Source organism: Chelonia mydas, chromosome 12, assembly GCF_015237465.2.
Source record: "Chelonia mydas isolate rCheMyd1 chromosome 12, rCheMyd1.pri.v2, whole genome shotgun sequence".
Lineage (NCBI taxonomy): Eukaryota > Metazoa > Chordata > Testudines > Cheloniidae > Chelonia > Chelonia mydas.
This window is the reverse complement of record NC_051252.2, coordinates 7808642-7829444: the sequence shown is the minus strand read 5'-3', so window position 1 is coordinate 7829444 and position 20803 is coordinate 7808642. Positions and strand designations below refer to the sequence as shown.

Here is a 20803-nt window from a genome sequence, read left to right as displayed (position 1 = left end):
ACCATCTGCCCCACTCCAGTGGCAAAGACATCAAGAGAATCTACAAACTTCAAGAGAAACTGTTCTTTCAGCAGTTTCGAGAGCTTTCCCTGCTGTAGCTAAAAGTGGTAATGACATTACTGCAACAGAACCCAGCATAGCTGCATCTGAAAACTCTGTTTCTAGCACAGATCAGATTGTCTAAAATGGTTAAAACAGTACTAGCAAAGATGTCTCATTGCAGGCACTAATCTACAGCATGGAGCAATTTGCTTGTAAATATTTGCTGTAGGCTCACTGTGCAACACAGAGATTAAAGGCTGCGTTTAAAATTGAGCACTACATCAGTGATACCCTGACAGAAGGGCAGAGAGGTCCTGCTCCACCTGATGCCACCTTTTAAAGCAAAAGTTGCAACCTGCGGCTTCTAAACAGCATGCAGCCTCCTTGAACAGCCTTCCTGGCAAATGGCAGTATCCCTTTTTTAGTTTTGCAATGTATGCTGCCCCCTGCTGAGTTTGAACACTTAGTTCTCTGCGTAACTACCCAGCAAGAAATTCTGCCGCTATACGAAAAATAGGTTACTGTGGGTATATGTCAGCTCTCTGTACAGCATTTTGTTGCTGTAGGAATAATTTCTGTGGTCCTCTTAGTCTGTAGTGAATTAACACACATTAAAATATATATTAAAGTAGCCTTGCAAAATTCAACTTGCTTGAAGCAGTGTTGCATAGTTTTGCTTTGCTTTAATAAAAAAAAAAAAAAAAAAAAAAAAAGGCACGTAACGTATCTTTAGGACCATCCCTGTGACCAGAATGATTGAGTGGCATTTGTGCCTGAGTTGGAATATGTTTGAAATACTAACCACTGCAAAACGTATGTTATTCTCTGACCTTCAATTTAAAATGAATTAAATATGACCCACCATCCCATGGCGCTCTTAGACGTGGTGGCGATGGGGAACTGGTTGCCAACCTCTAAGAATGCAGCCAAAAGAGCAATAAATCTCCCTTGAGAGCAAACTATTTCAGTTTATCAGTGTAGCGTTCTGTTTAATGATTATTGACCCTTACATTTTACCCCTTAAACTTCAAAATGTTTACCCCCTCTGATACCTAGTAGCTGATTCCTGACTGAGGGGAAATATTAGGTTACCATATTTGAACATTCAAAAAGAGGACACTCCACGGGGGGTGGGGGAGGGAGGGTATTTGCTTGTGCCCCTTGCCCACGACCTCGCCCCAACTTCACCCCTTCCGTGCCCCCATTCCAACCCCTTCCCCAAATCCCTGCACAGCCCCACCTTCTCCCCTGAACGCGCCGTGTTTCCCCTCCTTACCTCCCCCCCCCCCCCGCTTGCTTTGCGGCGCAAGCGCTGGGAGCAAGGGGGGGGAAAGCGGGCACTCTCTTGAGTGATCAACATTCACTCTCTTTCTTGAATGATCAACTCTTCTTTGGGGAAAAATAATAATGGCAAAATCCTGGACGTTTTTAGATATTTAAAAATTCCTCCCGGATGGCGATTTAAGAACCAAAAAGCTGGACATGTCCGGGAAAATACAGACGTATGGTAACCCTAGAAATATGAATATTTCCAGTGTGCTCTGTTGCCTTCTTTCAGCTCAATCAATAATGGAAATCTCTTCCCACTTCAGAAATTCCTGCAGGATTTCCTAGCATAAACATAATGACAGGGAACTAATGCTTATTTGCAGTTTGACAAGCTCAGCTGCCTTTCTCAAACTCTGCCAGCTTTCCATTCTGCTAAGCCCTGAAGTGCTAACTTTATCCTTCACCTCTCATTGTCTAATTTAAGGGTAGAAGAGGTAGGCCTCATTACGGTTCTCCATTGAGAACATCTGTTCTACCATTGAGCCACGGACATGTTCCCTCCACAAAGACCAACTCATTTGCAAGGTGTGCGTTTGTTGAACAATTTATACTCAAGACATTGCTCTATACAGTGTGGTGAGCCCTGTTCTACCTTCCTTCTTCACTTATCCATGCATTCTAACTTATGACTTGACCATCCACTCCTTACTTGCACACAACTTCCACTGGACTTCTGGTGCCCACTTATTCTAATTTCAGACTTAACTGGGAGCTTGTTGTGAGTAAGAACTTCCAGATTGGGCCCTTGGCAGTGGAATCTACTTTTGCCCCATCATAATCCTACCATCTAAAATTCCCTAAGAGGAAAATCAGTTGTATAAAGCTTGCTGGGTCTTTCAGGCTCAGGCAGCAGATCCTAGGAGAGCTGCCTTGATACTTTGGAAGAAACAGTATACCTCGTATGCATGCCAAAATCTGTACCTGTGTCCAAAATCTATGCACAAGCTGAAGCTTCCTACAGTAGAACCTCAGAGTTATGAACACCAGAGTTACAAACTGACCGGTCTACCACATACCTCTTTTGGAACCAGAAGTATGCAATCTGGCAGCAGCAGAGACAAAAAAAATAAAAAGCAAATATTTTACAGTACTGTGTTAAATGTAAACCACTAAAAAAATAAAGGGAAAGCTTTAAAAAAAAAAATTGTGAAAAGATAAGGACACTGTTTCTGTCCTTGTTTCATTTAAATTAAGATGGTGAAAAGCAGCATTTTTCTTCTGCATATTAAAGTTCCAAAGTTGTATTAAGTCAATGTTCAGTTGTAAACTTTTAAAAGAAAAACCAAAATGTTTTGTTTAGTGTTACAAAGATTTCAGAGTTATGACCTGCATTCCCTTGGTGTTCCTAACTCTGAGTGTCTACCGTATTTGCTTTGCTGCTATATCAGCCACAATGCAAAAGACCTCAAAAGATCTGCAAAAACTCCCAAAGGGTGTGTGACCTTGGAAATGTGAGAGGAGCCTGAGCAAAGCCCGAGCACTGCATATGCTACTCTGGAAAGTCCTCATCTTCTGCAGAGGCACAGAATTACTTATAGGGGCATGGCCACACCATATCATGTTACGCTAAACCCATCTGTCATAAAACCAGCGAAGGCGTAACCAATAATGATAGACAATTCGTTATATATAGCAGGGCCTCGTATTGTTTCAGTAACCTCCAGGCAGTTTTGCTGTACATTCCATGTTTCCAGAGTGAGCTATCCTTGAAAGTAAAGCATGTCAAGGCATACCAATGCTAGTATATTCAAATAGTTTTCCGATTCTTTCTTAACTAAAGCAAACCACTGCAAATAGAAATAATTATAAATAAAACAAGATGCTTCATCTGGATCTTCCATCGTCAATGTATAGAGGCCACCACTGAAGAGTGGCTCTGTTGCCCACTATATAACTTTTCTCTCCCACCATTTACCTGAAAAAATTTCAATATACTCAAAATCCAGTTATTTTAAGAATCTATAACTGGCCGAAAGCTACTGTGTTTAACACAGTTGGGAGGGAAAAAAGGTCACAGACTGTTTAGTTTTTTTTCCTTTCTTCCCATGCCAGTGAAAAAGGAAGCTTTGCCATCCCATAAAATGCCCCAGTTCACTGAGTTGGCAACATTTGCTTCCTCGGAGGGCTAGAATACTGAGAGCAAGTATTAAAAGTATGGCCTGTTTGGTGGAAGTAATTAAGATCCTTCCACCAGCTAGGTGAGAATCTACTAACCTTATTTATTGCAGTAAATGAAAGAGACTTTCAGTCCTTTATCCAAAGGAGACCAGTGAGACCACACATGCCCTTTCTCAGCAATAATTAATTATTTACTGAAACACTTTCTTTCTGGGATTCAAACGTGAGCAGGAAGGTGCTGACTACAGTCGTTTCAGCCTTCCTGTCAGACAACGAAGGCAATAAAACTAACAGACATCAAATGATTTCAAGCTTTGAGAGAGTAATCAAGTGGCACAGATGTTCAAGCTTTATGACTTCTTGGAGTTCTAGGTGTAGCTGTAAAAAATAACCTCTTACGCCACCTCCTGAGAAGATAATGCCTTGCAAACCAAGGTTTGGGGTTTTGTTTTTTGTTTTTTGTAAATTCTAGAAAAACCTTATTTTACTGTCAGTTATTATGGTAGAAGAGCTTACTATTACCTAGGAAAGTGGTCACTGGTGCCTCAGAATAGATCATGTCGTCTCTACCCTGAAGTCTTATCCACTTCTCATGTTAATTTACAAGTTAACTTTTAGGACCGGATTAGAGATTATTTTTGACCAGAGACAATAACTACATTACTCTGTAAAGTGGCCAAAAATGAGGCTGGATTATTATAGGCAGGGCTCAGAGCACTGCATACTATCAAGGCAGTCCAGCACTTTCCATTATAAGACCCTGTTTTCAGAAACTTGTAACCATGCTGAACTTTAATAAATTGGGCTGAATTTTTCTGTGCCATGTGTCTGCTTTGGGCTCATTGTTTGTTTTTCTTTGAAAATTTCAGCCAAAATGGTTCAGCCATTTCTAAGAACAAGGGTAGAGAAAATACATTGGTTTGCCCACATTATAAAATGCTGGCAAACTTTTCTTTGAATAGATCTAGCACCCCCATCTCAGGGACCTGAAATTTGGCAGAGTGATGGCCTTGGTGTCATGGCCAAGTTATGAGCCTTAGAAAAATTACAGTTTGTACATGCTCAGTTGAGACCTGTTAGAGCTTCACAGCTAAATTCCCTGAAGAATCCCTCCTGCACTGGGTATTCTGCAGCCTGGTGCTCCAGGGGACTGAGCAGGGCTTTCCCTGCAAATGCAGCTCTGGGCTGCTGAGGGCTGGGCATCAGAACTGAGATCAGGGAGACTATATTTCTTGTAAAAAGAAAAGGAGTACTTGTGGCACCTTAGAGACTAACCAATTTATTTGAGCATAAGTTTTCTTGAGCTACAGCTCACTTCATCGGATGCAGCTGTAGCTCACGAAAACTTATGCTCAAATAAATTGGTTAGTCTCTAAGGTGCCACGAGTACTCCTTTTCTTTTTGCAGAGTAACACGGCTGTTACTCTGAAACCTATATTTCTTGTGCTGTCATAATGCCCATGCTCATACCCAGGCAGTGAGGAGAAGGAGGAAGCAACCTGCTACGGATGCAGAAGGGAAGAAAGCTGGACCTGGGGAGGGGCTTGTATTGAGGGGTGGGGGGAGACTGGAATGACAAATATGAGTATTGGAGCCTGGGGCTGGTAGGTGAGGAGAATGGGGAAATGGTATGAGGAGCTGGGGTGGGGAAGAGAGAGGAAGGGGACAGGAGAGAAGGGGTCCATAGCCACTAGAGGGCACCCTTCTACAGAGTCTGGAATGGAACCCAAGATTCCAGTGTCTTACGATTCCTCTGCTGTCCGTGAATACTTGTGAAACCTATTGGCAGAGTGTCTCATCCCACTTAAATGCTGGCTCTCATAGAAGATAACCTACTTCTGGTATCAGTTATTTTATTAGCTCAAGTAGCAGAGACCTCTGCAGTAAATCTAAAGTTCCAACCCTGCTGATGACCCATGTGGGTGTCAGATTTGCCACATGATGGAATTTCTGTTCTTCAATTTGCTTGTTTTAAAATTCTATGAAAGTGTTCACACACAAATTACGTTAAAATAACATTATTAAGGTTGCAAAATCAAGCACTCAAAAGCAATCTTAATTCATCCCCCTGGTGTGTATGCATTGTGATATGATCCTGAATTACATGATCACATTGTATTTTTTCCAGAGGACCACTGTCTGATTCAGCCCACAGGATGGACGTGCTCTGGGGGATGAATCAAGGTTGAGTAGTGAAGGAGTCCATTGTCCTTAGGTCCCCTGCTTCTTTTTGTTGCAGAAGTTGGAAGGTGTGTAGTGAATGAGGCAGAGGATTGCTGGAAGTCAAAGCATGGTCTCATAGTTAAGGCAACTGAATGCTGCCCACAAGAACTGGATTCTATCCCTGCCTCTGCCACAACATTCCTGTGTGATGCTAGTCAAGTCACTTAAACCTAACTTTTCACAGGTTGTCACTAGTTGTGTGTTCCTCTTTTTCTATGGCCCTGACTTGGTATGCTGGGGTCTGATTTGCAGAAGGGTTGAGCACAGCTGCAGCTGACATCAATGGGAGCTGTGCTTTGCACATAAAAAGTGTTATGTAATGCTATGTACTCTGAATTATCAGGTCTTAGGTGTCTCAAATTGGCACACAAAATTAGTGAAAACTAGATCTCAAAATCTGTGCCTCAGTTCCCCAGCTGTAAAATTGGTATAATGCCACCCCCTCATCTCACAGGAGTGTTATGAAAAAAAATTAATTAATATTTATGGAGTGCATCTCTCACCCCCTGTCCCACTTGCATCCCGATCCTACCATCCTCCCTGGTTCCAGAGAGGAGTTTCCTCAAAGCAGATACAGTACATGCAAATATTAATCTGTGCTTAAAACAAAAAACCTATTGCCACTAGGTGGCAATGTAATCAACATATAAGGAATAAGTAGTAGTAATAGGTGGTCATCCTTTACGTTTTTAATGTATACCAGTTCTGGTTACAGACCCATATGTAACAAGTGCCAGAACTTATTTTTGTTAAAACAAAGCATGAATTAAGTAGCTGGGATTCATTCCAACAGCAGCTGCTGGAAGCTCCCCCTTCAGAAGTTGAATGATTAGCTTCCATTTAATTTAAAAAGTGATTGTCATGTTCCAGACCTAAAGTTTAACATGAGGTACATCTTCATTTTAAAACAAATCTGTTTTCTTAGGTTAGGCATTGCGAGGTTTATTCCGGGTTTTTAAATTAATAGAACCATATATTCTGAGGCCAGAAAGGATCACTATGGCCATATAGTCTGCATAACGCAGGCCATCGAATTTCACCCAATAAACTCTTTGTCAGGCCCACAACCTCTGGTTGAGCTAGAGCATATCTTTTAGAAGACTTCCAGTCTTTGTTTTAAAACTTCATGGCAGAGAATCCACTACATCCACAGGTAAACTGTTCCATTGGTTAATTACCCTCACTGTTAAAAAATTGCACCTTATTTCTTAGCCAGGTACATGAGCAGTCATCCCATCTCTCACATCACCTCCCTTGAGGGCAATATCCTGAGCTCTGCTCATATCACAGTAACCACTTTCCCCCATGAAATCAATGATGTCCTCCCTTCTGCGCTGGTGGCCATTCTCAGGGGAGTCGCAGGCTCTAGAATAGGCCCTGGACATCTGAGTTCACGGAGTGCCCAGTGAAAGGAGGAGAGTTGAGCTTTACTCAGTGAGGTGCGGAGTGCATAATTCTTCTCCATTACATCATGATACAGCTCCGTCTGCCACTCCTCAAAGAGAGTTCATTCGTCACAGGAGAACTAGACAGCAGCCTCATCGAGAGTCACAGGGACCTGGGATCTCCAGGGTTATACTCAGCACCTTCGGCTCCATCCCATCCAGAAACCTGCAGCTCTGGGTCTCGGAGGAAGGATTTTCTCTGTGAAAAATGAACAGCAACATGTGGCACAGGAGGCATGTGACATTCTCTGTAACATCAGCATCCTCCTGGCAGGAGGGGAAACTTGTCCCCTGCTTGGTATACTGGACAAAGAGCCTTGATATCCTAGAGGCCCTGCTTGTTAGAGACGAGCGTTATTGCTCAGAAGGCGCTTACATTTAAGAGAGAAGTGCTCAAGGAATGACCCCCTGAAGATGCCAGCAAACCTTATTGATTAGTGATCTTGGAAGGTGGGGGTTAGCAGAGGAGCCAATCAAAGATTCAGTCCTGTCCCAGTCAGTAGGTGACTAGGGTTGTCACTGACAGCTGTAGGGGTAGTCCCCAACCCTACAGTTCAAAGGCAGCACACAAGGATCATCTGTTTTGATTTATCTTTAGAATTTGAAATTCATCCAGCGTTGGTGCTCAATTTTTTTTCATTTTTTTTTTAAATCATTCAATAAAGGCAAAACATACGTCACCTGCATGGGCTGTCTGTGCAATGCTGCCGTCAAGTGGCTTGGGGCACAGAGAATAGGGACCCTGTTATTGTTATCAGCTAAAGAGTTCTCTAGTTGCTAAACTGATTCAGGCCTGGATTTTTGGGAGAACTGAAAAACCAGGCTTCACCTTCTGGTTATCTGTGCATGTATGACTTATATCGCAATTGTCTGACTGTAATACATAAACTTGTTACGCTGTGCACGCATGCACATAGCTCTGGATCTGTAGCGCCAGTGTGTGACTTATCACCCAGAGTCAGTGCCATGTTTGTATTAAAAAAATGCACACCCCCCAAAATTAAAAATGTAGCACTCAAGATCGTATAAAACTGCCCTCCACTCTGTCACATTGTGCACGGCTTTGCTTGTGTAGTGCCTATGGCAGATATCCTCCGTTAAGGGCTCAAGCATGTGTGAAACTGAGTGCTGTCCTATCCCATGGAAGTCAGTGAGAGTTGAGGAAGTTCAGCACCCTCAGGAGCCCATCAGCACTAGTATGGGAATAAGGAGTGGTACTGGTAGTCTGTAAGATCTGCAGGACAGGGACCATCTTTTTGGTGTGTGTGTGTGTGTGTGTGTGCAGTGCATAACACAATTGGATTCCGATTCCTGATTGGGACCACTAGGTGCTTCTGCAACCACATATTCCTTATAATTAGTGCATATAACATCAAAGGTACAACATGCTGAACTCCTACTCTTAATCTGAGAGCTTTCTTCAATTAACACACAGTTTGAAGTTATTCCTATTTTATCAGTCATTATAATTGATAGTTTTAGCGGAAATGAAAGTTGGTGGGTGTTTTTTTTTTTTTTTTTTTAAGGCTTACTAATGAGTTGACTCCAAGCCCAGGGATAACAAACCTGGATGATTTGGTAATTGGAGATACATCACAGAAAAATTACAAAATAAAGATATGTGAATTCTGGTCTAATAAAGGCATCTTGGTTGGTCTTAGTGCTTGCTTCTGAAGGTAATGAATGAGATCCACACCAAATCTTTGAAATACAACATGTTCTTGCTGATGAAGAGTAACAAAAATAACATGCAGGTGCAGGCAAGGTGTTAACTGCAATGGCTTGCATGTTTTGCTAACCTAAACCAGCCATGTTTGAGTAAAAAATCTAAATAGATTTTTTTTTAAATCCCCTTTTTTATGGCATGCTGGGGGGAGGAGGGAAGAGACTGTTTGCAAACTTTTCCAGAGTGTTTTTCAACTGTTTAGTCATTTTACCCATTTGCAACTAATTTCCGTAAGCTCTTACTCATGCTTTCCAGTTGGCCTCTAAAACTCTGCCCTTGCCTGAAGCTGTGAAGTCCAAACCTTCTTTACTTACTAGCGTCCAACAATCTTATCTTAGCTTATCGCTCTAACAAGCTTTCATCCCGGTTCCCTCAAATGGAGAGCGAGAGGAAGCAGTTGCTGGGACAGAGAGATAAAAGAATAGAGGCAGGACACTTCACTAGGATTTAATGCATATTAAAACAGGGGATTAATGTATTTTCATTTTCACATTGAGCTTTATGGGCATCTTACTGTTCCTTGGGTGAAATAAAATGACCTTTAAACTCCTCAGAGGTGGACTGGGGAGGAAGCTGTTAGCACTTCTTTAAAGTTGAAAGAGCTGAGTAGTGCAGTGTGCATCTGATGTAAGGCTGATTTTCAACCAAAACTGTATTTCTGCTTTCCCTAGGGATTCCTGAAGAATGAAAAAGATAATGCTTTGCTGTCAGCCATTGAAGAGTCCAGGAAAAGGGTAAGTTGGAAAGGAGTATTAAAAAAATAAAATCCCAAAGAACATTTCCACAAATCAAGTGCTGTCTTTGATAAACAGACAAAATTTAAAAGCTCTTGATTCTTTCACAGTGTATGGAACAATTATAAATGGCTAGTACTACTTATTCTTTGCTCTATGAATAGAGTAGAATTTGTTTTTGTGTACATAGCCTTTGAAACTGTACTTTCAGAAAGTCCTTGCAGTATAATGAGTTTGATTTTGAGAATGTGGTAATTCTGTTAACAAGTGGGTTAGCCATTATGGGTTTGACAATAGATCTGAGACACACACACAACACAGAGTATTGGACATTAGAACCTCTTTATTAAAGTGGCAACGTCCTCTTTGTGACACTGAAAAACACTCTGATCCTTACTTATTAAGAAATGTCTTGGGGAGATAGCAGACTCCCAAGATGATAACTTTCCGTAAAAGGACAATATGCAGTGAATTCACTGTAAGCATGTCTCAATTTACACGTCAATATGCTGAGTTGTGAAGTTCTCTACATACAGTGAGTACTTGTGTTCAGAGTCCAGCAAGCAATGGTGCTATGAGATTTAACTATTGTGTATATACAACATTCGCAGCATCCTTATTAAATGGTTTGTTTTTAGTGGGTAAATGTTCAGAGCTAAATTCTTTTTATATAAATATGATATTCACTGAAGCTGTATGCAAAAATATTGCAGCACTGTGTTTCCATATACACACAAACACTCAAAACGCTTGTTTAAAAACCTAATTGGAATTTCTGTTTAATCATAAAGGTAATGACGCTACAGTGGAAATATGGAGCCTAGCTGGATCCAGTCCTGACTACATAAGAGTATTTAATATTATACAATAAGGAAGAAACAAAAGTCTCATGATCTACTCGTACGCAGGCACCGCAATTAAATGTTGGCTGTCAAATGGCCTTTTATGAAATCATATATACTGTTGCGTTTTTTTCCAATTGACAGTATCCCAATATTGGGCCATAATAAGATGGAAAAAAATTAGTGCAGCCAACCAAAACATTTAGTCACACACCACAGTGCAAAATTGTGTGTGTCTGAGAAAGAGAGAGAGTTGGATGAGGGAAAGGAAGTGAGATCTAAGGGTATGTCTTCACTACCTGTTGGATTGGCAGGTAGTGATCGATCCAGTGGGGATCGATTTATCACGTCTAGTCTAGACGTGATGAATCGACCCCCAAGCGCTCTCCCGTCGACTCCTGTACTCCAGCTCCGCGAGAGGCACAGGCAGAGTTGATGGGGAGCAGCAGCAGTTGACTCACCGCGGTGGAGACACCACGGTAAGTCGATCTAAGTATGTCGACTTCAGCTGAACAACATAGCTGAAGTTGCGTAACTTAGATTGATCCCACCCCCAGTGTAGGCCAGGGCTAAGGCAGGGATAGTCAATAGGCAGACGGCGGGTCAAATCCAGACTGCCAGATGCTTTTGAACAGACCGTGAAATCTTTTTATTTACTTATCATTATTATTGTTATTTTCTTTGGACCTTGACTGTACCTTGACCAAGAAATTTGAACCTTGACAAAAAAAAAATTGATTACCCCTGATCTAAGATAATCTCCTCTCTATCTGGAGCTAATGAAGATGTTGGCTTATTTCCTGTCTCATTTGTTCATGGCTACTTGTCACCATCACACCAATATTGAATGGGACTGCAATGAAGCAGCATCTCTTCTCTAGTGCTGTTGCTGAAGGAATAGTGAGCAAACTCCTGTCCTTCCATGAGTTTAAAAGTCATATCTGAAGGGCTCAGCGTCTCATCAGTTTAGTCACTTTAGAGGTAAACTATCTTTGCTTCCAAGATAAGGTGGTCCTGTTTACTTCCTTGAATTTTGGAAAGGCTAAGAGAACAGGGCAACTTAGGGACTGTCCTTGAAAGGTGCTGAGCATGAACTCCATGTGAGTAGCAGGTGTTTAGCACTTTCGGACCGTTAATCATTGCTTTCCACGCCTCACCAGGGCCTATTTGTGTTTCTCACAATGTTCCGTGGCTCCTCCGACAACACCTGCCCATAGTCCAGTGCCCCATGTTGCATACTGTTCTCCTGGCCAAGGTTAAGGTGGGCTGCCTTAGCATCTATGAGCTCCACTCCTGCATGAGATGCTGCCACGGCACTCCCAGCCTGGCAAGCAGGTGACAGAAAGTGGGAAGTGTTTTTGCTGTGAAGCCTAGCTCATTGAATTCCAATGCCACGTCTGCCCTGGAATCCAATCTCCTCCCCCACAAGAAGAGTCAATTAAGTCCTAAAGTATCTCTTCTTATAGCTTCTAGGTCTTCAGCAGGCCAAGTGGTGGTTCTGTTATCATCTGCAGTGATTCCCCCCACAAGCAGATGGAATACAGTCCCTGCATTCTGTATGTTGTTTATAAGACAGAGGCCCTAGTCAGGATCAGGGCCCTGTTGTTCTAGGCGCTATACAAACACATAATATGCCACTTAGATATCCGGAATTTTGAGCTCTCTTCCCTGATTTTTTTTGTTTTTAAATTCTTCAGGCCCGATGTCTTCAGCCTGCTTCCTGAAAAATGAGGAGTATCCCATAAAAGCCTCCAAATAAAACAGGGGCATTAAACATGCATCTCTCTTTCATGCTATGTCTTTTAGATTTGTAATAATACAGTGAAACCTTTATTTTAACGAGACTGCCCAAGAGCCCACCAAAACTAGTTGTCTAATAGAGAGACTGGTCTTTTCAAAGTAGATAGAACAAATTTGACCTAGAAACCTTGGATTTATTCTAAAGTCAAGAACAGAGAAGGAAGTGGGACAGGGAAGGTTGCCTGAAGGAATAGTCCTAGGTGCAGATTTCATTCACGTCACTCTTTATTGTTTCCGTGTGGGAGGGCCCCCACCCTAGTCTGGAATGGGCTGGCTTCTCACACTGAGTGACACATAGCTCTGCCTCCATACTGAAAAAGCATTAGCACCTCGCTCCCCAGAAGAACCTGGATCTGCCCCTACCTCCCAGTCTCCCTAGCTTGGAGTATAATGCAGTGTGGTGGCAGATATGCCTGTAAAAAGGCACATCAGATGATGGTGGCAGTGTGGGGATGGCATAATGGCCTCGGAGCAGATCCCTTTTACCTAGCCTGTCACCTGCAGCTGTTCGTTACCCCAGAAAGAGGTGTGTTGTCATCTCCTCCCTCACTAATGGGCACCCAGCAAATGGATGGACTGCCCAAAATGGGAGTTACCCTGGCTGAGATGTAGGTCTGGAGCAGGGCACGGTCGGGTGGGGGCCTCCGAGCTGTATCCCCTTCATCTCCGTACTGAATTCACCTTTCAGCACTAATGGTGTGGAGCAGCCAGCTTCTACTTGACCCTGGACAAGGTTTTGAGATGCAAAGTGGGCAGTTCTAGTTGTGTTTATTGCCAGTTTTCCTATTAGCTATCTAATAGTATTGGATACCGAGGAAGTGTTTGATCAGTGATGTGAGGTGGCTGTAGGGTAGAGGGTTGGAGCTACCTGCATCTGACGGAGCAAGGAGGATCAACCCATTCCTTACTGGTGGTATTCCATGCAGAAAGTGAATACACAAGGCCATTTCAAATGCTCCTTGAAACCTAAAAGTGGAGCAGACTTTGCAGACTGGTTTCAGAGTAACAGCCGTGTTAGTCTGTATTCGCAAAAAGAAAAGGAGTACTTGTGGCACCTTAGAGACTAACCAATTTATTTGAGCATGAGCTTTCGTGAGCTACAGCTCACTTCATCGGATTCCCCTACTTCCACTTAATTGGACAATCTGATACAAAATTAAACCTGTAGTTAAGATTATAAGAAATCTTTTCCTCCCTTGGTAAGGCAGGTCTGTGAACAAATACTGCATCATCTGTATTTCTACTCCAGACTTTTTGGCAGCAGAAGCTGCAGTTGGCACCAACTGATGAAAGTTGGGAGTTCAACCAATTCCCTGTGGTGTGTCTGGTAGAGATGGAATGAACCTCAGATTGCTCTCTGTGTTGCATCAGTAATGTACATCTTTGAATGCAAACCTGGTAATGTTATTTGTGTTACAGTAGTGCCTAGAGGCTCCAACCAGGAGCAGGGCTTGATTGTGCAAGGCACTCATTTTACAGAGCTAGACACGTGTTAAAATGGCTTCATTTTGCTACCCTTCACTTGTGTTTGAATCACCAAAAATCTGAATAGTAATACCTTCTAAATTATTTCCTGCTGGACAATGGCTCTAGGGCTCTCTCAGTATTCATTGAACTAGTTAATGTTTTTCTTGTCTTTCGATTCCTGTCTGTGCTTTACTTACAGCAGAACTAGTTAGTGGTTATAATTTATATTGTCCTTCAGAGACTATTTGGTATTTCTATGTGTTCTTTAGCTTTTATTTTTTCTCTGCTAATAGACCTTTGGTATGGCTGAAGAGTACCACCGAGAATCAATGCTGGTCGAATGGGAACAGGTGAAACAAAGGATCCTTCATACGCTTCTTGCTTCAGGAGAAGATGCTCTTGACTTTACCCAGGAAAATGAGGTATTTCTGAAATTTGATCAACATTGTGCGTGGTTCTATACAGTACACTCACCGCTAGTATCCGGTGTTGCTGAATTCAATGGCGATTATTGTACAGATATGATTGTATGAAAAAAGAGAGGTGGTGGTATTTATTTAAAATCTCTAGTGAATTCTGAAGCGACTAGGACTTCTTAAAATGATTTTTATTTACTCAGTGAACAGTAGAACACTTATTGTTATTCCCATTTATTATGCAACAGCTTACACAGGCTGGAACTTGTTAGACACATTGATCCCATCAACACCATTGGGGAGAACTTTGCCTGCAGTAATGCCAAGGCAGTTCTGGTGAAGTCATTGGAGCTGCCTGAGTATAACTGTGGGTAGTGTCTAAACCTTACTCTTATCCTATATCTCTCCAATATCATCTTGTACCAGCCTAGATAGATGATATTCCTTCTACCTAAGGGGGGCAGCTACATTCACTTGCTTGATTTGGCATGGGCTGACATGGAGAAACCAAATGAACGGAGAAGTGTGGGAGTGTGATTTGGGTCAGGAAAGTTTTATCCTCCAAGTTTCTCTGTGCTGAGCCCAGTTTAACTGCAAGCCACCTCTAATTCACATGCTTCAAACAGCAAATGTCACAGCTTGGACTCCTATTGAAGGTGCCATTTTCTATGGAGGTTGGTGTTTTATGCTTCTGAGTCCTCATCTGTATGTTTGTTCAATGCAGATTAATTAAAATGAATAAGAGTAACAAAATCATTTAAGGAAAGCTGGATACATACTTATGTGCAAATTAAAAAAAACCCCAAACAATTACCCAGTATATTCTCCCCCCACCCCCGCCAAAAAACAAAAACAAAAAACAAAACACCCCTCCACATTGTGAGCAGAACAGTACACAGCTGAGCGCAAAGCTATGGTAAGGCGACTTCTTTTGTGCTGGGAGCACCAGGCCAACCTATGTCCCTGGAATGTGCAGTTACATCCCAGCCCCCCAGCCACTGTTCCATGCAAAACTATAACCTTGAAGAGGAGAAGCAGCATATTACTGTGCTTAAAAGCCTGAAAACAGTCCCAGTTTTTTTAGCCTTGCTTTTTTCTCCTCTCTCCTGTAAAGCTGCTGCTCCCTGGAGCCATTTATGGCACTGCAAACTGCGGGGTGGTATTTTAAAAAAAAAAAAATACTGGAGTTAATGGGCTATGGTCTGTATGGGGATTTGGAAATAATTAAAAGTTGTGAATGAAATGTTCCTCTTTGATTGCTGATCTCTTAAATATAGGTTAATCCGGTTAATACATTGCTTTTTATGGAAACACCCTCCCCCTGGAAGGTATTTTACTAATGCTTTACTGTGGCTTCCCTGCAGGCACCAGCTTTGCTGTATTAGGAATGGCAAATAATGTAGGCTAAACTCGTTTAAAGCTAGGCAAGACCATCCCATTGTCTTGCGACATGGGAGTCTGTAGATGCCGAAGCTATTCTGGTGTCTTCCAGCATCTTAATTTTGAGTGCGAGAGAGATATTTTGAAGTTTTCTTTTGCTTTTCTTTGAAGCATCAGCTCTTGGCTGCTGGCCAAAGCTGGATACTGTAATTAGTAGCCCAACGGACTGCTCTGATTATGCCAAATCTTGTCTTCCGACGTCTTCGATATCAAAATGGACACTAAGCCCATCCAAAGCACTTGAGACACAGAGTGCACACTGGTGGAAAGAGATTTCCCCCCAATAATTTTAGTGAATGAGTTTTATAGAATGATAGTGCAGATCCAGTGTCTAAACTCCACTCTCCCCTTCAAAGCTCTTGTGGTATCAGTGTGTCATTTCAAGAGCATTTAAAATCCTTGATATATTCCAGTCCTTGCCTTGAGAAGTCAAAGGTCTGAGAGGTTTGAAGTGCATCTACTGTGTTAAAAGCCGGTTATCTAAGCCCCCCACAGCAGGTTGTTCTTCTAAAGCCTTGTTCCAGTCAAATAAGATTTGTGTGTGTGTGTGACACAAACAGACACAGCATGTAGAGTATAGCAGAGGCTTAATTGATATCCTTTGGAGATGCAGAATCAGTTGAAAAGGCACAGATCCAAACACAGCAGGAGGCAAGCCAGCCAGTGAGCCAGTTCTCAGGCTTTGGGCAAGCCAGTTTAGGCAGACTGCAATACCAGTACATTACTCATGGAAATAAGACCAATTAACAGGCAAAGCTTATAATTCAAAGAAGCCAGCACAGAACTTGCTTCTGAATCCCACCTCTCCTCTCACCCCGCCACCCGCCAACTATTTCTCTCTAAAAACATGTTGCATGGGAAATAGGAGGAGATCTTGGTTTTTGTGTTACCCACCTAAACCTGGTTGCGTGTTCCAGAACTGCTCATGTAATCAGGCCAGTTCACATTAGTTCTTAGGCTTTTCTTTTGGCCTGTCATTCTGAGCTGCTGCTTTTTGCTCTATCCCGATCCTCCCCTCCTGTTGTAAAGCTTTGCTGTCAAGCAGCCCGTTCCTGCAGTGATGAAGAGGCACTACTGCTCTAAATCTTCCTTCTGCCCAGTATAGCATGCCTTCACATTCCCTGAATTCTAGGACTTCATGATGCTTTCAGGCAGCACTGCACAAAAATGTGAGTATTTTGATGGGTGTTCTCCCATCCTGGTCTCCTGCACAGTAATATACTGTCCACTGGCCAAGCCATTTGGAGCGCTGACAAAATGTCTGCCCAGGTTTCCGCTTACAAATGTTCATATGCATATGAGGTTAATGAATAATGCATCTTTATAAGCATGCGGTTTGGTGCACAAGTGAAAGTAAATGCTCGGCTGAGTACAAATAAAGGAAGAATCCTTTTAAAAGACAGCATTGTTGAGCAAAATTAATTTTAAAATAGAAGTGTGATGACAGTGCCGTCTAATGGCAATTTTGGGAAATGGATACTTTTGAAAAATAAATATTGCAGCCCCAGAAAAATCTTTTTAAAGACCTAAATTCTTGGCAGGAAGAAACAAATGTGAGTCATGAAAGCAGAACAAACCATTTAAATCGTAGGACACTACATAAACATAAGGGTGTGGATGTGCATATACTGTATATATTTCTCCAGTTCATTCAACACACTTTCTCCCTATGTTTCTTTTCCTGCTACTGTTGCATTTAAGATAACATAATACATGTTGCCTTATCAACTGCTAGTCTTTCACTCTTCTTTTATAATCTTCACCTTTTAAATATTTGATCACCTCTGCCCTCCTCCCTGAAGAATCCTAAATGACCCCCTTTCCCCATTTCACAGTAGGAATAGCTCTTTGAGGTTGCTGGTTATAAAATGACAGCTTGCACAGTGCTCTATTATTCCATTTTGGGGCAGGGAGCAGCAAATGCCCTTTTCCACGTTAACTTGTTGACTTTAGTGTCCACTTCTTAAAATGAACCTAAAAGTGCTGTCTCCAATTTCCAATTTAGTTAGGAGAGGTAATGCTGCTGTTTTTCTTCGAGTGCTTGCTCCTGTCAATTCCAAGTTAGATGTGTACGCACCGCGTGCACGGTCGTCGGAAGGTTTTTCCCCTAGCGGTATCCATTGAGTCGGCTGTGGAGCCCCCTGGAGTCGCGCCTTCGTGGTGGTGTATATAGGTCCCTGCCGACCCGCTGCCTCCTCAGTTTCTTCTTACCACCAGTGACGGTCGTTGGAGCAGCTCTTCTCTTGCTACAGCAAGCCATCCCCTTGTGGACTTTTCTTGTACCGGTAAATAGTTGAAAACTTAGTATTAGTTAGTTTTTAGTAGTTCATAGTTAGTTTAGATAAGTTTTAGTTGGGGGTTTCCCCTCCACCGCGTTTCCCCTCCCGGGGTCCGGGGCATGCCTCGGTCTCAGGGGTTCAAACCATGCGGGTCCTGTCCGAAGCCTATGCCAAAGGGAGACCCACACGACTCCTGCTTAAAGTGTTTGGGGGAAGCCCATTAGATGGAGAAGTGCAAAATCTGCAGAGGCTTCCGCCCAAGGACTAAGAAGGAGAGGGACTTTAGGCTGAAATTGCTCTTAATGGAGTCTGCCCTTCGTCCCCAGGTGGTGTGCGACCCCAAGCCCAGCACTTCGGTGCGGAGCGCGCCGGCCTTGGTAAGAGAGGCTGCGGCGCCAAGAAAGGACTTGGGCTCCAGGGACCCTCAGCACCACCATTCCCTGACGCCGAAGATCACCTCAGGTGCGAGTGCCCAGCATCGCTCCCATTCATCAGTCAGCACAAAAGAAAGACCAACAGAAGTCTCTCTCCCAGTAGAGCAGTGTAGCGAGGAGGCACCAGCGCGGTGCGTTCCACACTGGGACATCCTACTCCGGCTCTGACTCAGCTGGCACCGTCAACTCGGGCCTCACAGGGAGGTCTGTTGAGTCCGGTTCTAGTGAAATCCCCGATGTGGGAGTGTTGGGGGAGGACTTAGACCTTCCCTCCGCGCCAGACACCTTTGAGGCAGCTAGAGACCTCATTGTGTTGATGGGGCAGTCCCCTGCACGGGCACCGGCACTGTAGAGGCACAGTGCCTTCTAAGGGCAAGCCAGTGATGATGCGGGACCACTCGCCTTCACCTCAGCACTGCTCCCTGGCACTGTGTCACTCTGTTGGTTGCTGAGGTCGGAGGCCGCATCAGGCTTGGAGGCAGAGTCGTACGCTTCTAGGCAAAGCCGGCGCCGCTCCAGACAAGAGGAAGGACAGCTATTGCCTATGATGCCGTGGCCACCCAGTGGCAGACGCTGGCTCAATAGCCCTTCTGGACCCTATGGGCCTACCACCAACCTCCAGGGCCAGGATCCAGATCCTTGTCGGTGGTTTCGGAGACATGGGCCCCTCCATCATAGTCATCTTTAGCCCAGGAACCTCCACGAGGCCAAGAGATGGGCATGCAGCATGGCACCGAGACCGCAGTGGGACCTGGCACTGGGTCCAGTACCGAGACACAAACAGGCCCAGAAACCAGCACTGCTTCCTGCACCATGCAGGTCATTTCAGTGCAGGGGGATCCCTGTGAGCCAGAAGGTCAGGAAGACCTGGTGCCCCCCCCGCCCGGCATCTTCCTCATCCTGCCCTGATGAAGCGATGGCAGGCACATCCACCACGCAGCTGGCCATGGACAACAGAGCCCAGCAAGAGTTGCTCAGAAGGGTGGCTCAGAATTTGGGTGTGCAGGCAGAGGAGGTGTTGGAGGAGACCAACCCCATGACTGACATTCTCATGCCTGAAGGTCTCTCGAGGGTGGCTTTGTCCCTAATTAAAACCATCCATAATACTGCTAAAGCGTTGTGGCACATGCCCGCCTCTCTTCCCCCCGATGGCCAATGGGTCTTGAGCACGGTAGAATTGGGATATTCTCTGCAATTCTGTTCCCTCCCTCCTTCCCCGTCCCTCTTCAGGGACCCTTCTCACAAGCAATTCCTCATGCAGGAGGTGCAATCACTCCTACTACTCAGGGCGGTAGAGGAAGTCCCTCTAGAGTTCAGGGGCAGAGGGTTCTATTCCCGGTATTTCCTAATCCCAAAGGTGAAGGGTGAGCTCAGACCTATTTTAGACCTGCGAAACCTCAACAGATTCATGAAGATAAAGTTCTGCATGGTCTCCCTGGCTTCCATTATCCCCTCTCTGGATCTGGGGGACTGGTACGCCGCCTTTGACTTGAAGGATGCTTACTTTCACGTGTCCATAGTCCCGTCCCACAGACGGTTCCTCCGCTTTGTGGTCAACAACACTCACTATCAGTTTACAGTTCTCCGCGGCCTCTCGGTGGCCTCTGGGGTATTCACCAAGTGCATGTTGGTCATGGCAGCCTTCCTGCAGAAACAGCAGGTGCAAGTATTCCCGTACCTCGATGACTGGCTAATCAAAGACTGCTCCAGGGCCCAAGTGGAGGCCCATGTGAACCTAGTTCAGATGACATTCCACAGGCTCGGACTGATACTGAACGCGGCAAAGTCGACCCTAATCCCTACTCGGAGGACAGTTAATCAGAGCTCTCCTGGACTCCGGTCAAGCCAGGGCATTCCTTCTGGAAACTTGCTTTCTCGCCATGGATGTCGTCATAGACGAACTCAGGCAATACCCCACCACTACGGTGCGAAATTGCCTGAAGTTGCTTAGCCATGTGACTGCTTGTACGTATGTAGTACAGCATGGCAGGCTGTGGCTCCGCCCACTTCAGGCTTGGCTAGCCTCGGTGTACAGGGTGAACCGAGACCGCCTAGACAGGTTGGTCACACTCGCTCCTCCAGTTATTGAGTCCCTCAGGTGGTGGCCCGACCCACAAGCACTATGTGCAGGAGTGCCCTTCTCTGGGCAACCCTCGCTGTCTCTAGGAACGGATGCGTCGGCGATGGGTTGGGGGATGCACTTAGGAAGAAGAATCAGGACTCGAGGTCTCTGGTCCCAAGCCGAACTTTCGCTGCACATCAACAATGGGAGCTATGTGCAGTTCACCTTGCTTGCCAGCTATTTCAAACCCATCTACCCTGCAGATGGGTATCAGAATTGACAGATGTTACAACAGCGATGTTCTATGTAAACAAACAGGGTGGTGCTCACTCCTCTCCCCTGTGTCAGGAAGCCCTCAAGCTATGGGACTTCTGCATTGCCCCCTCCATACATCTGCAGGCATCGCACCTTCTGTGCTCTCAGAACAAACTGGCCGATCATCTCAG

At 44.2% G+C, this 20803-nt stretch overlaps 1 protein-coding gene across 5 annotated transcripts in view; it reads left to right on the top strand.

Annotated features, from left to right (window-relative positions):
* Nucleotides 1-20803, top strand: part of NUP93 (nucleoporin 93) — a 122648-nt gene that overhangs the window by 60887 nt on the left and 40958 nt on the right. For all 5 annotated transcript variants that reach the window (XM_037877557.2, XM_043525981.1, XM_043525979.1 and 2 more), the window contains 2 exons: nt 9555-9617; nt 14020-14148. In XM_037877557.2, coding sequence (XP_037733485.1) covers nt 9555-9617; nt 14020-14148 — 192 coding nt within the window. The remainder of the gene's footprint in view (nt 1-9554; nt 9618-14019; nt 14149-20803) is intronic.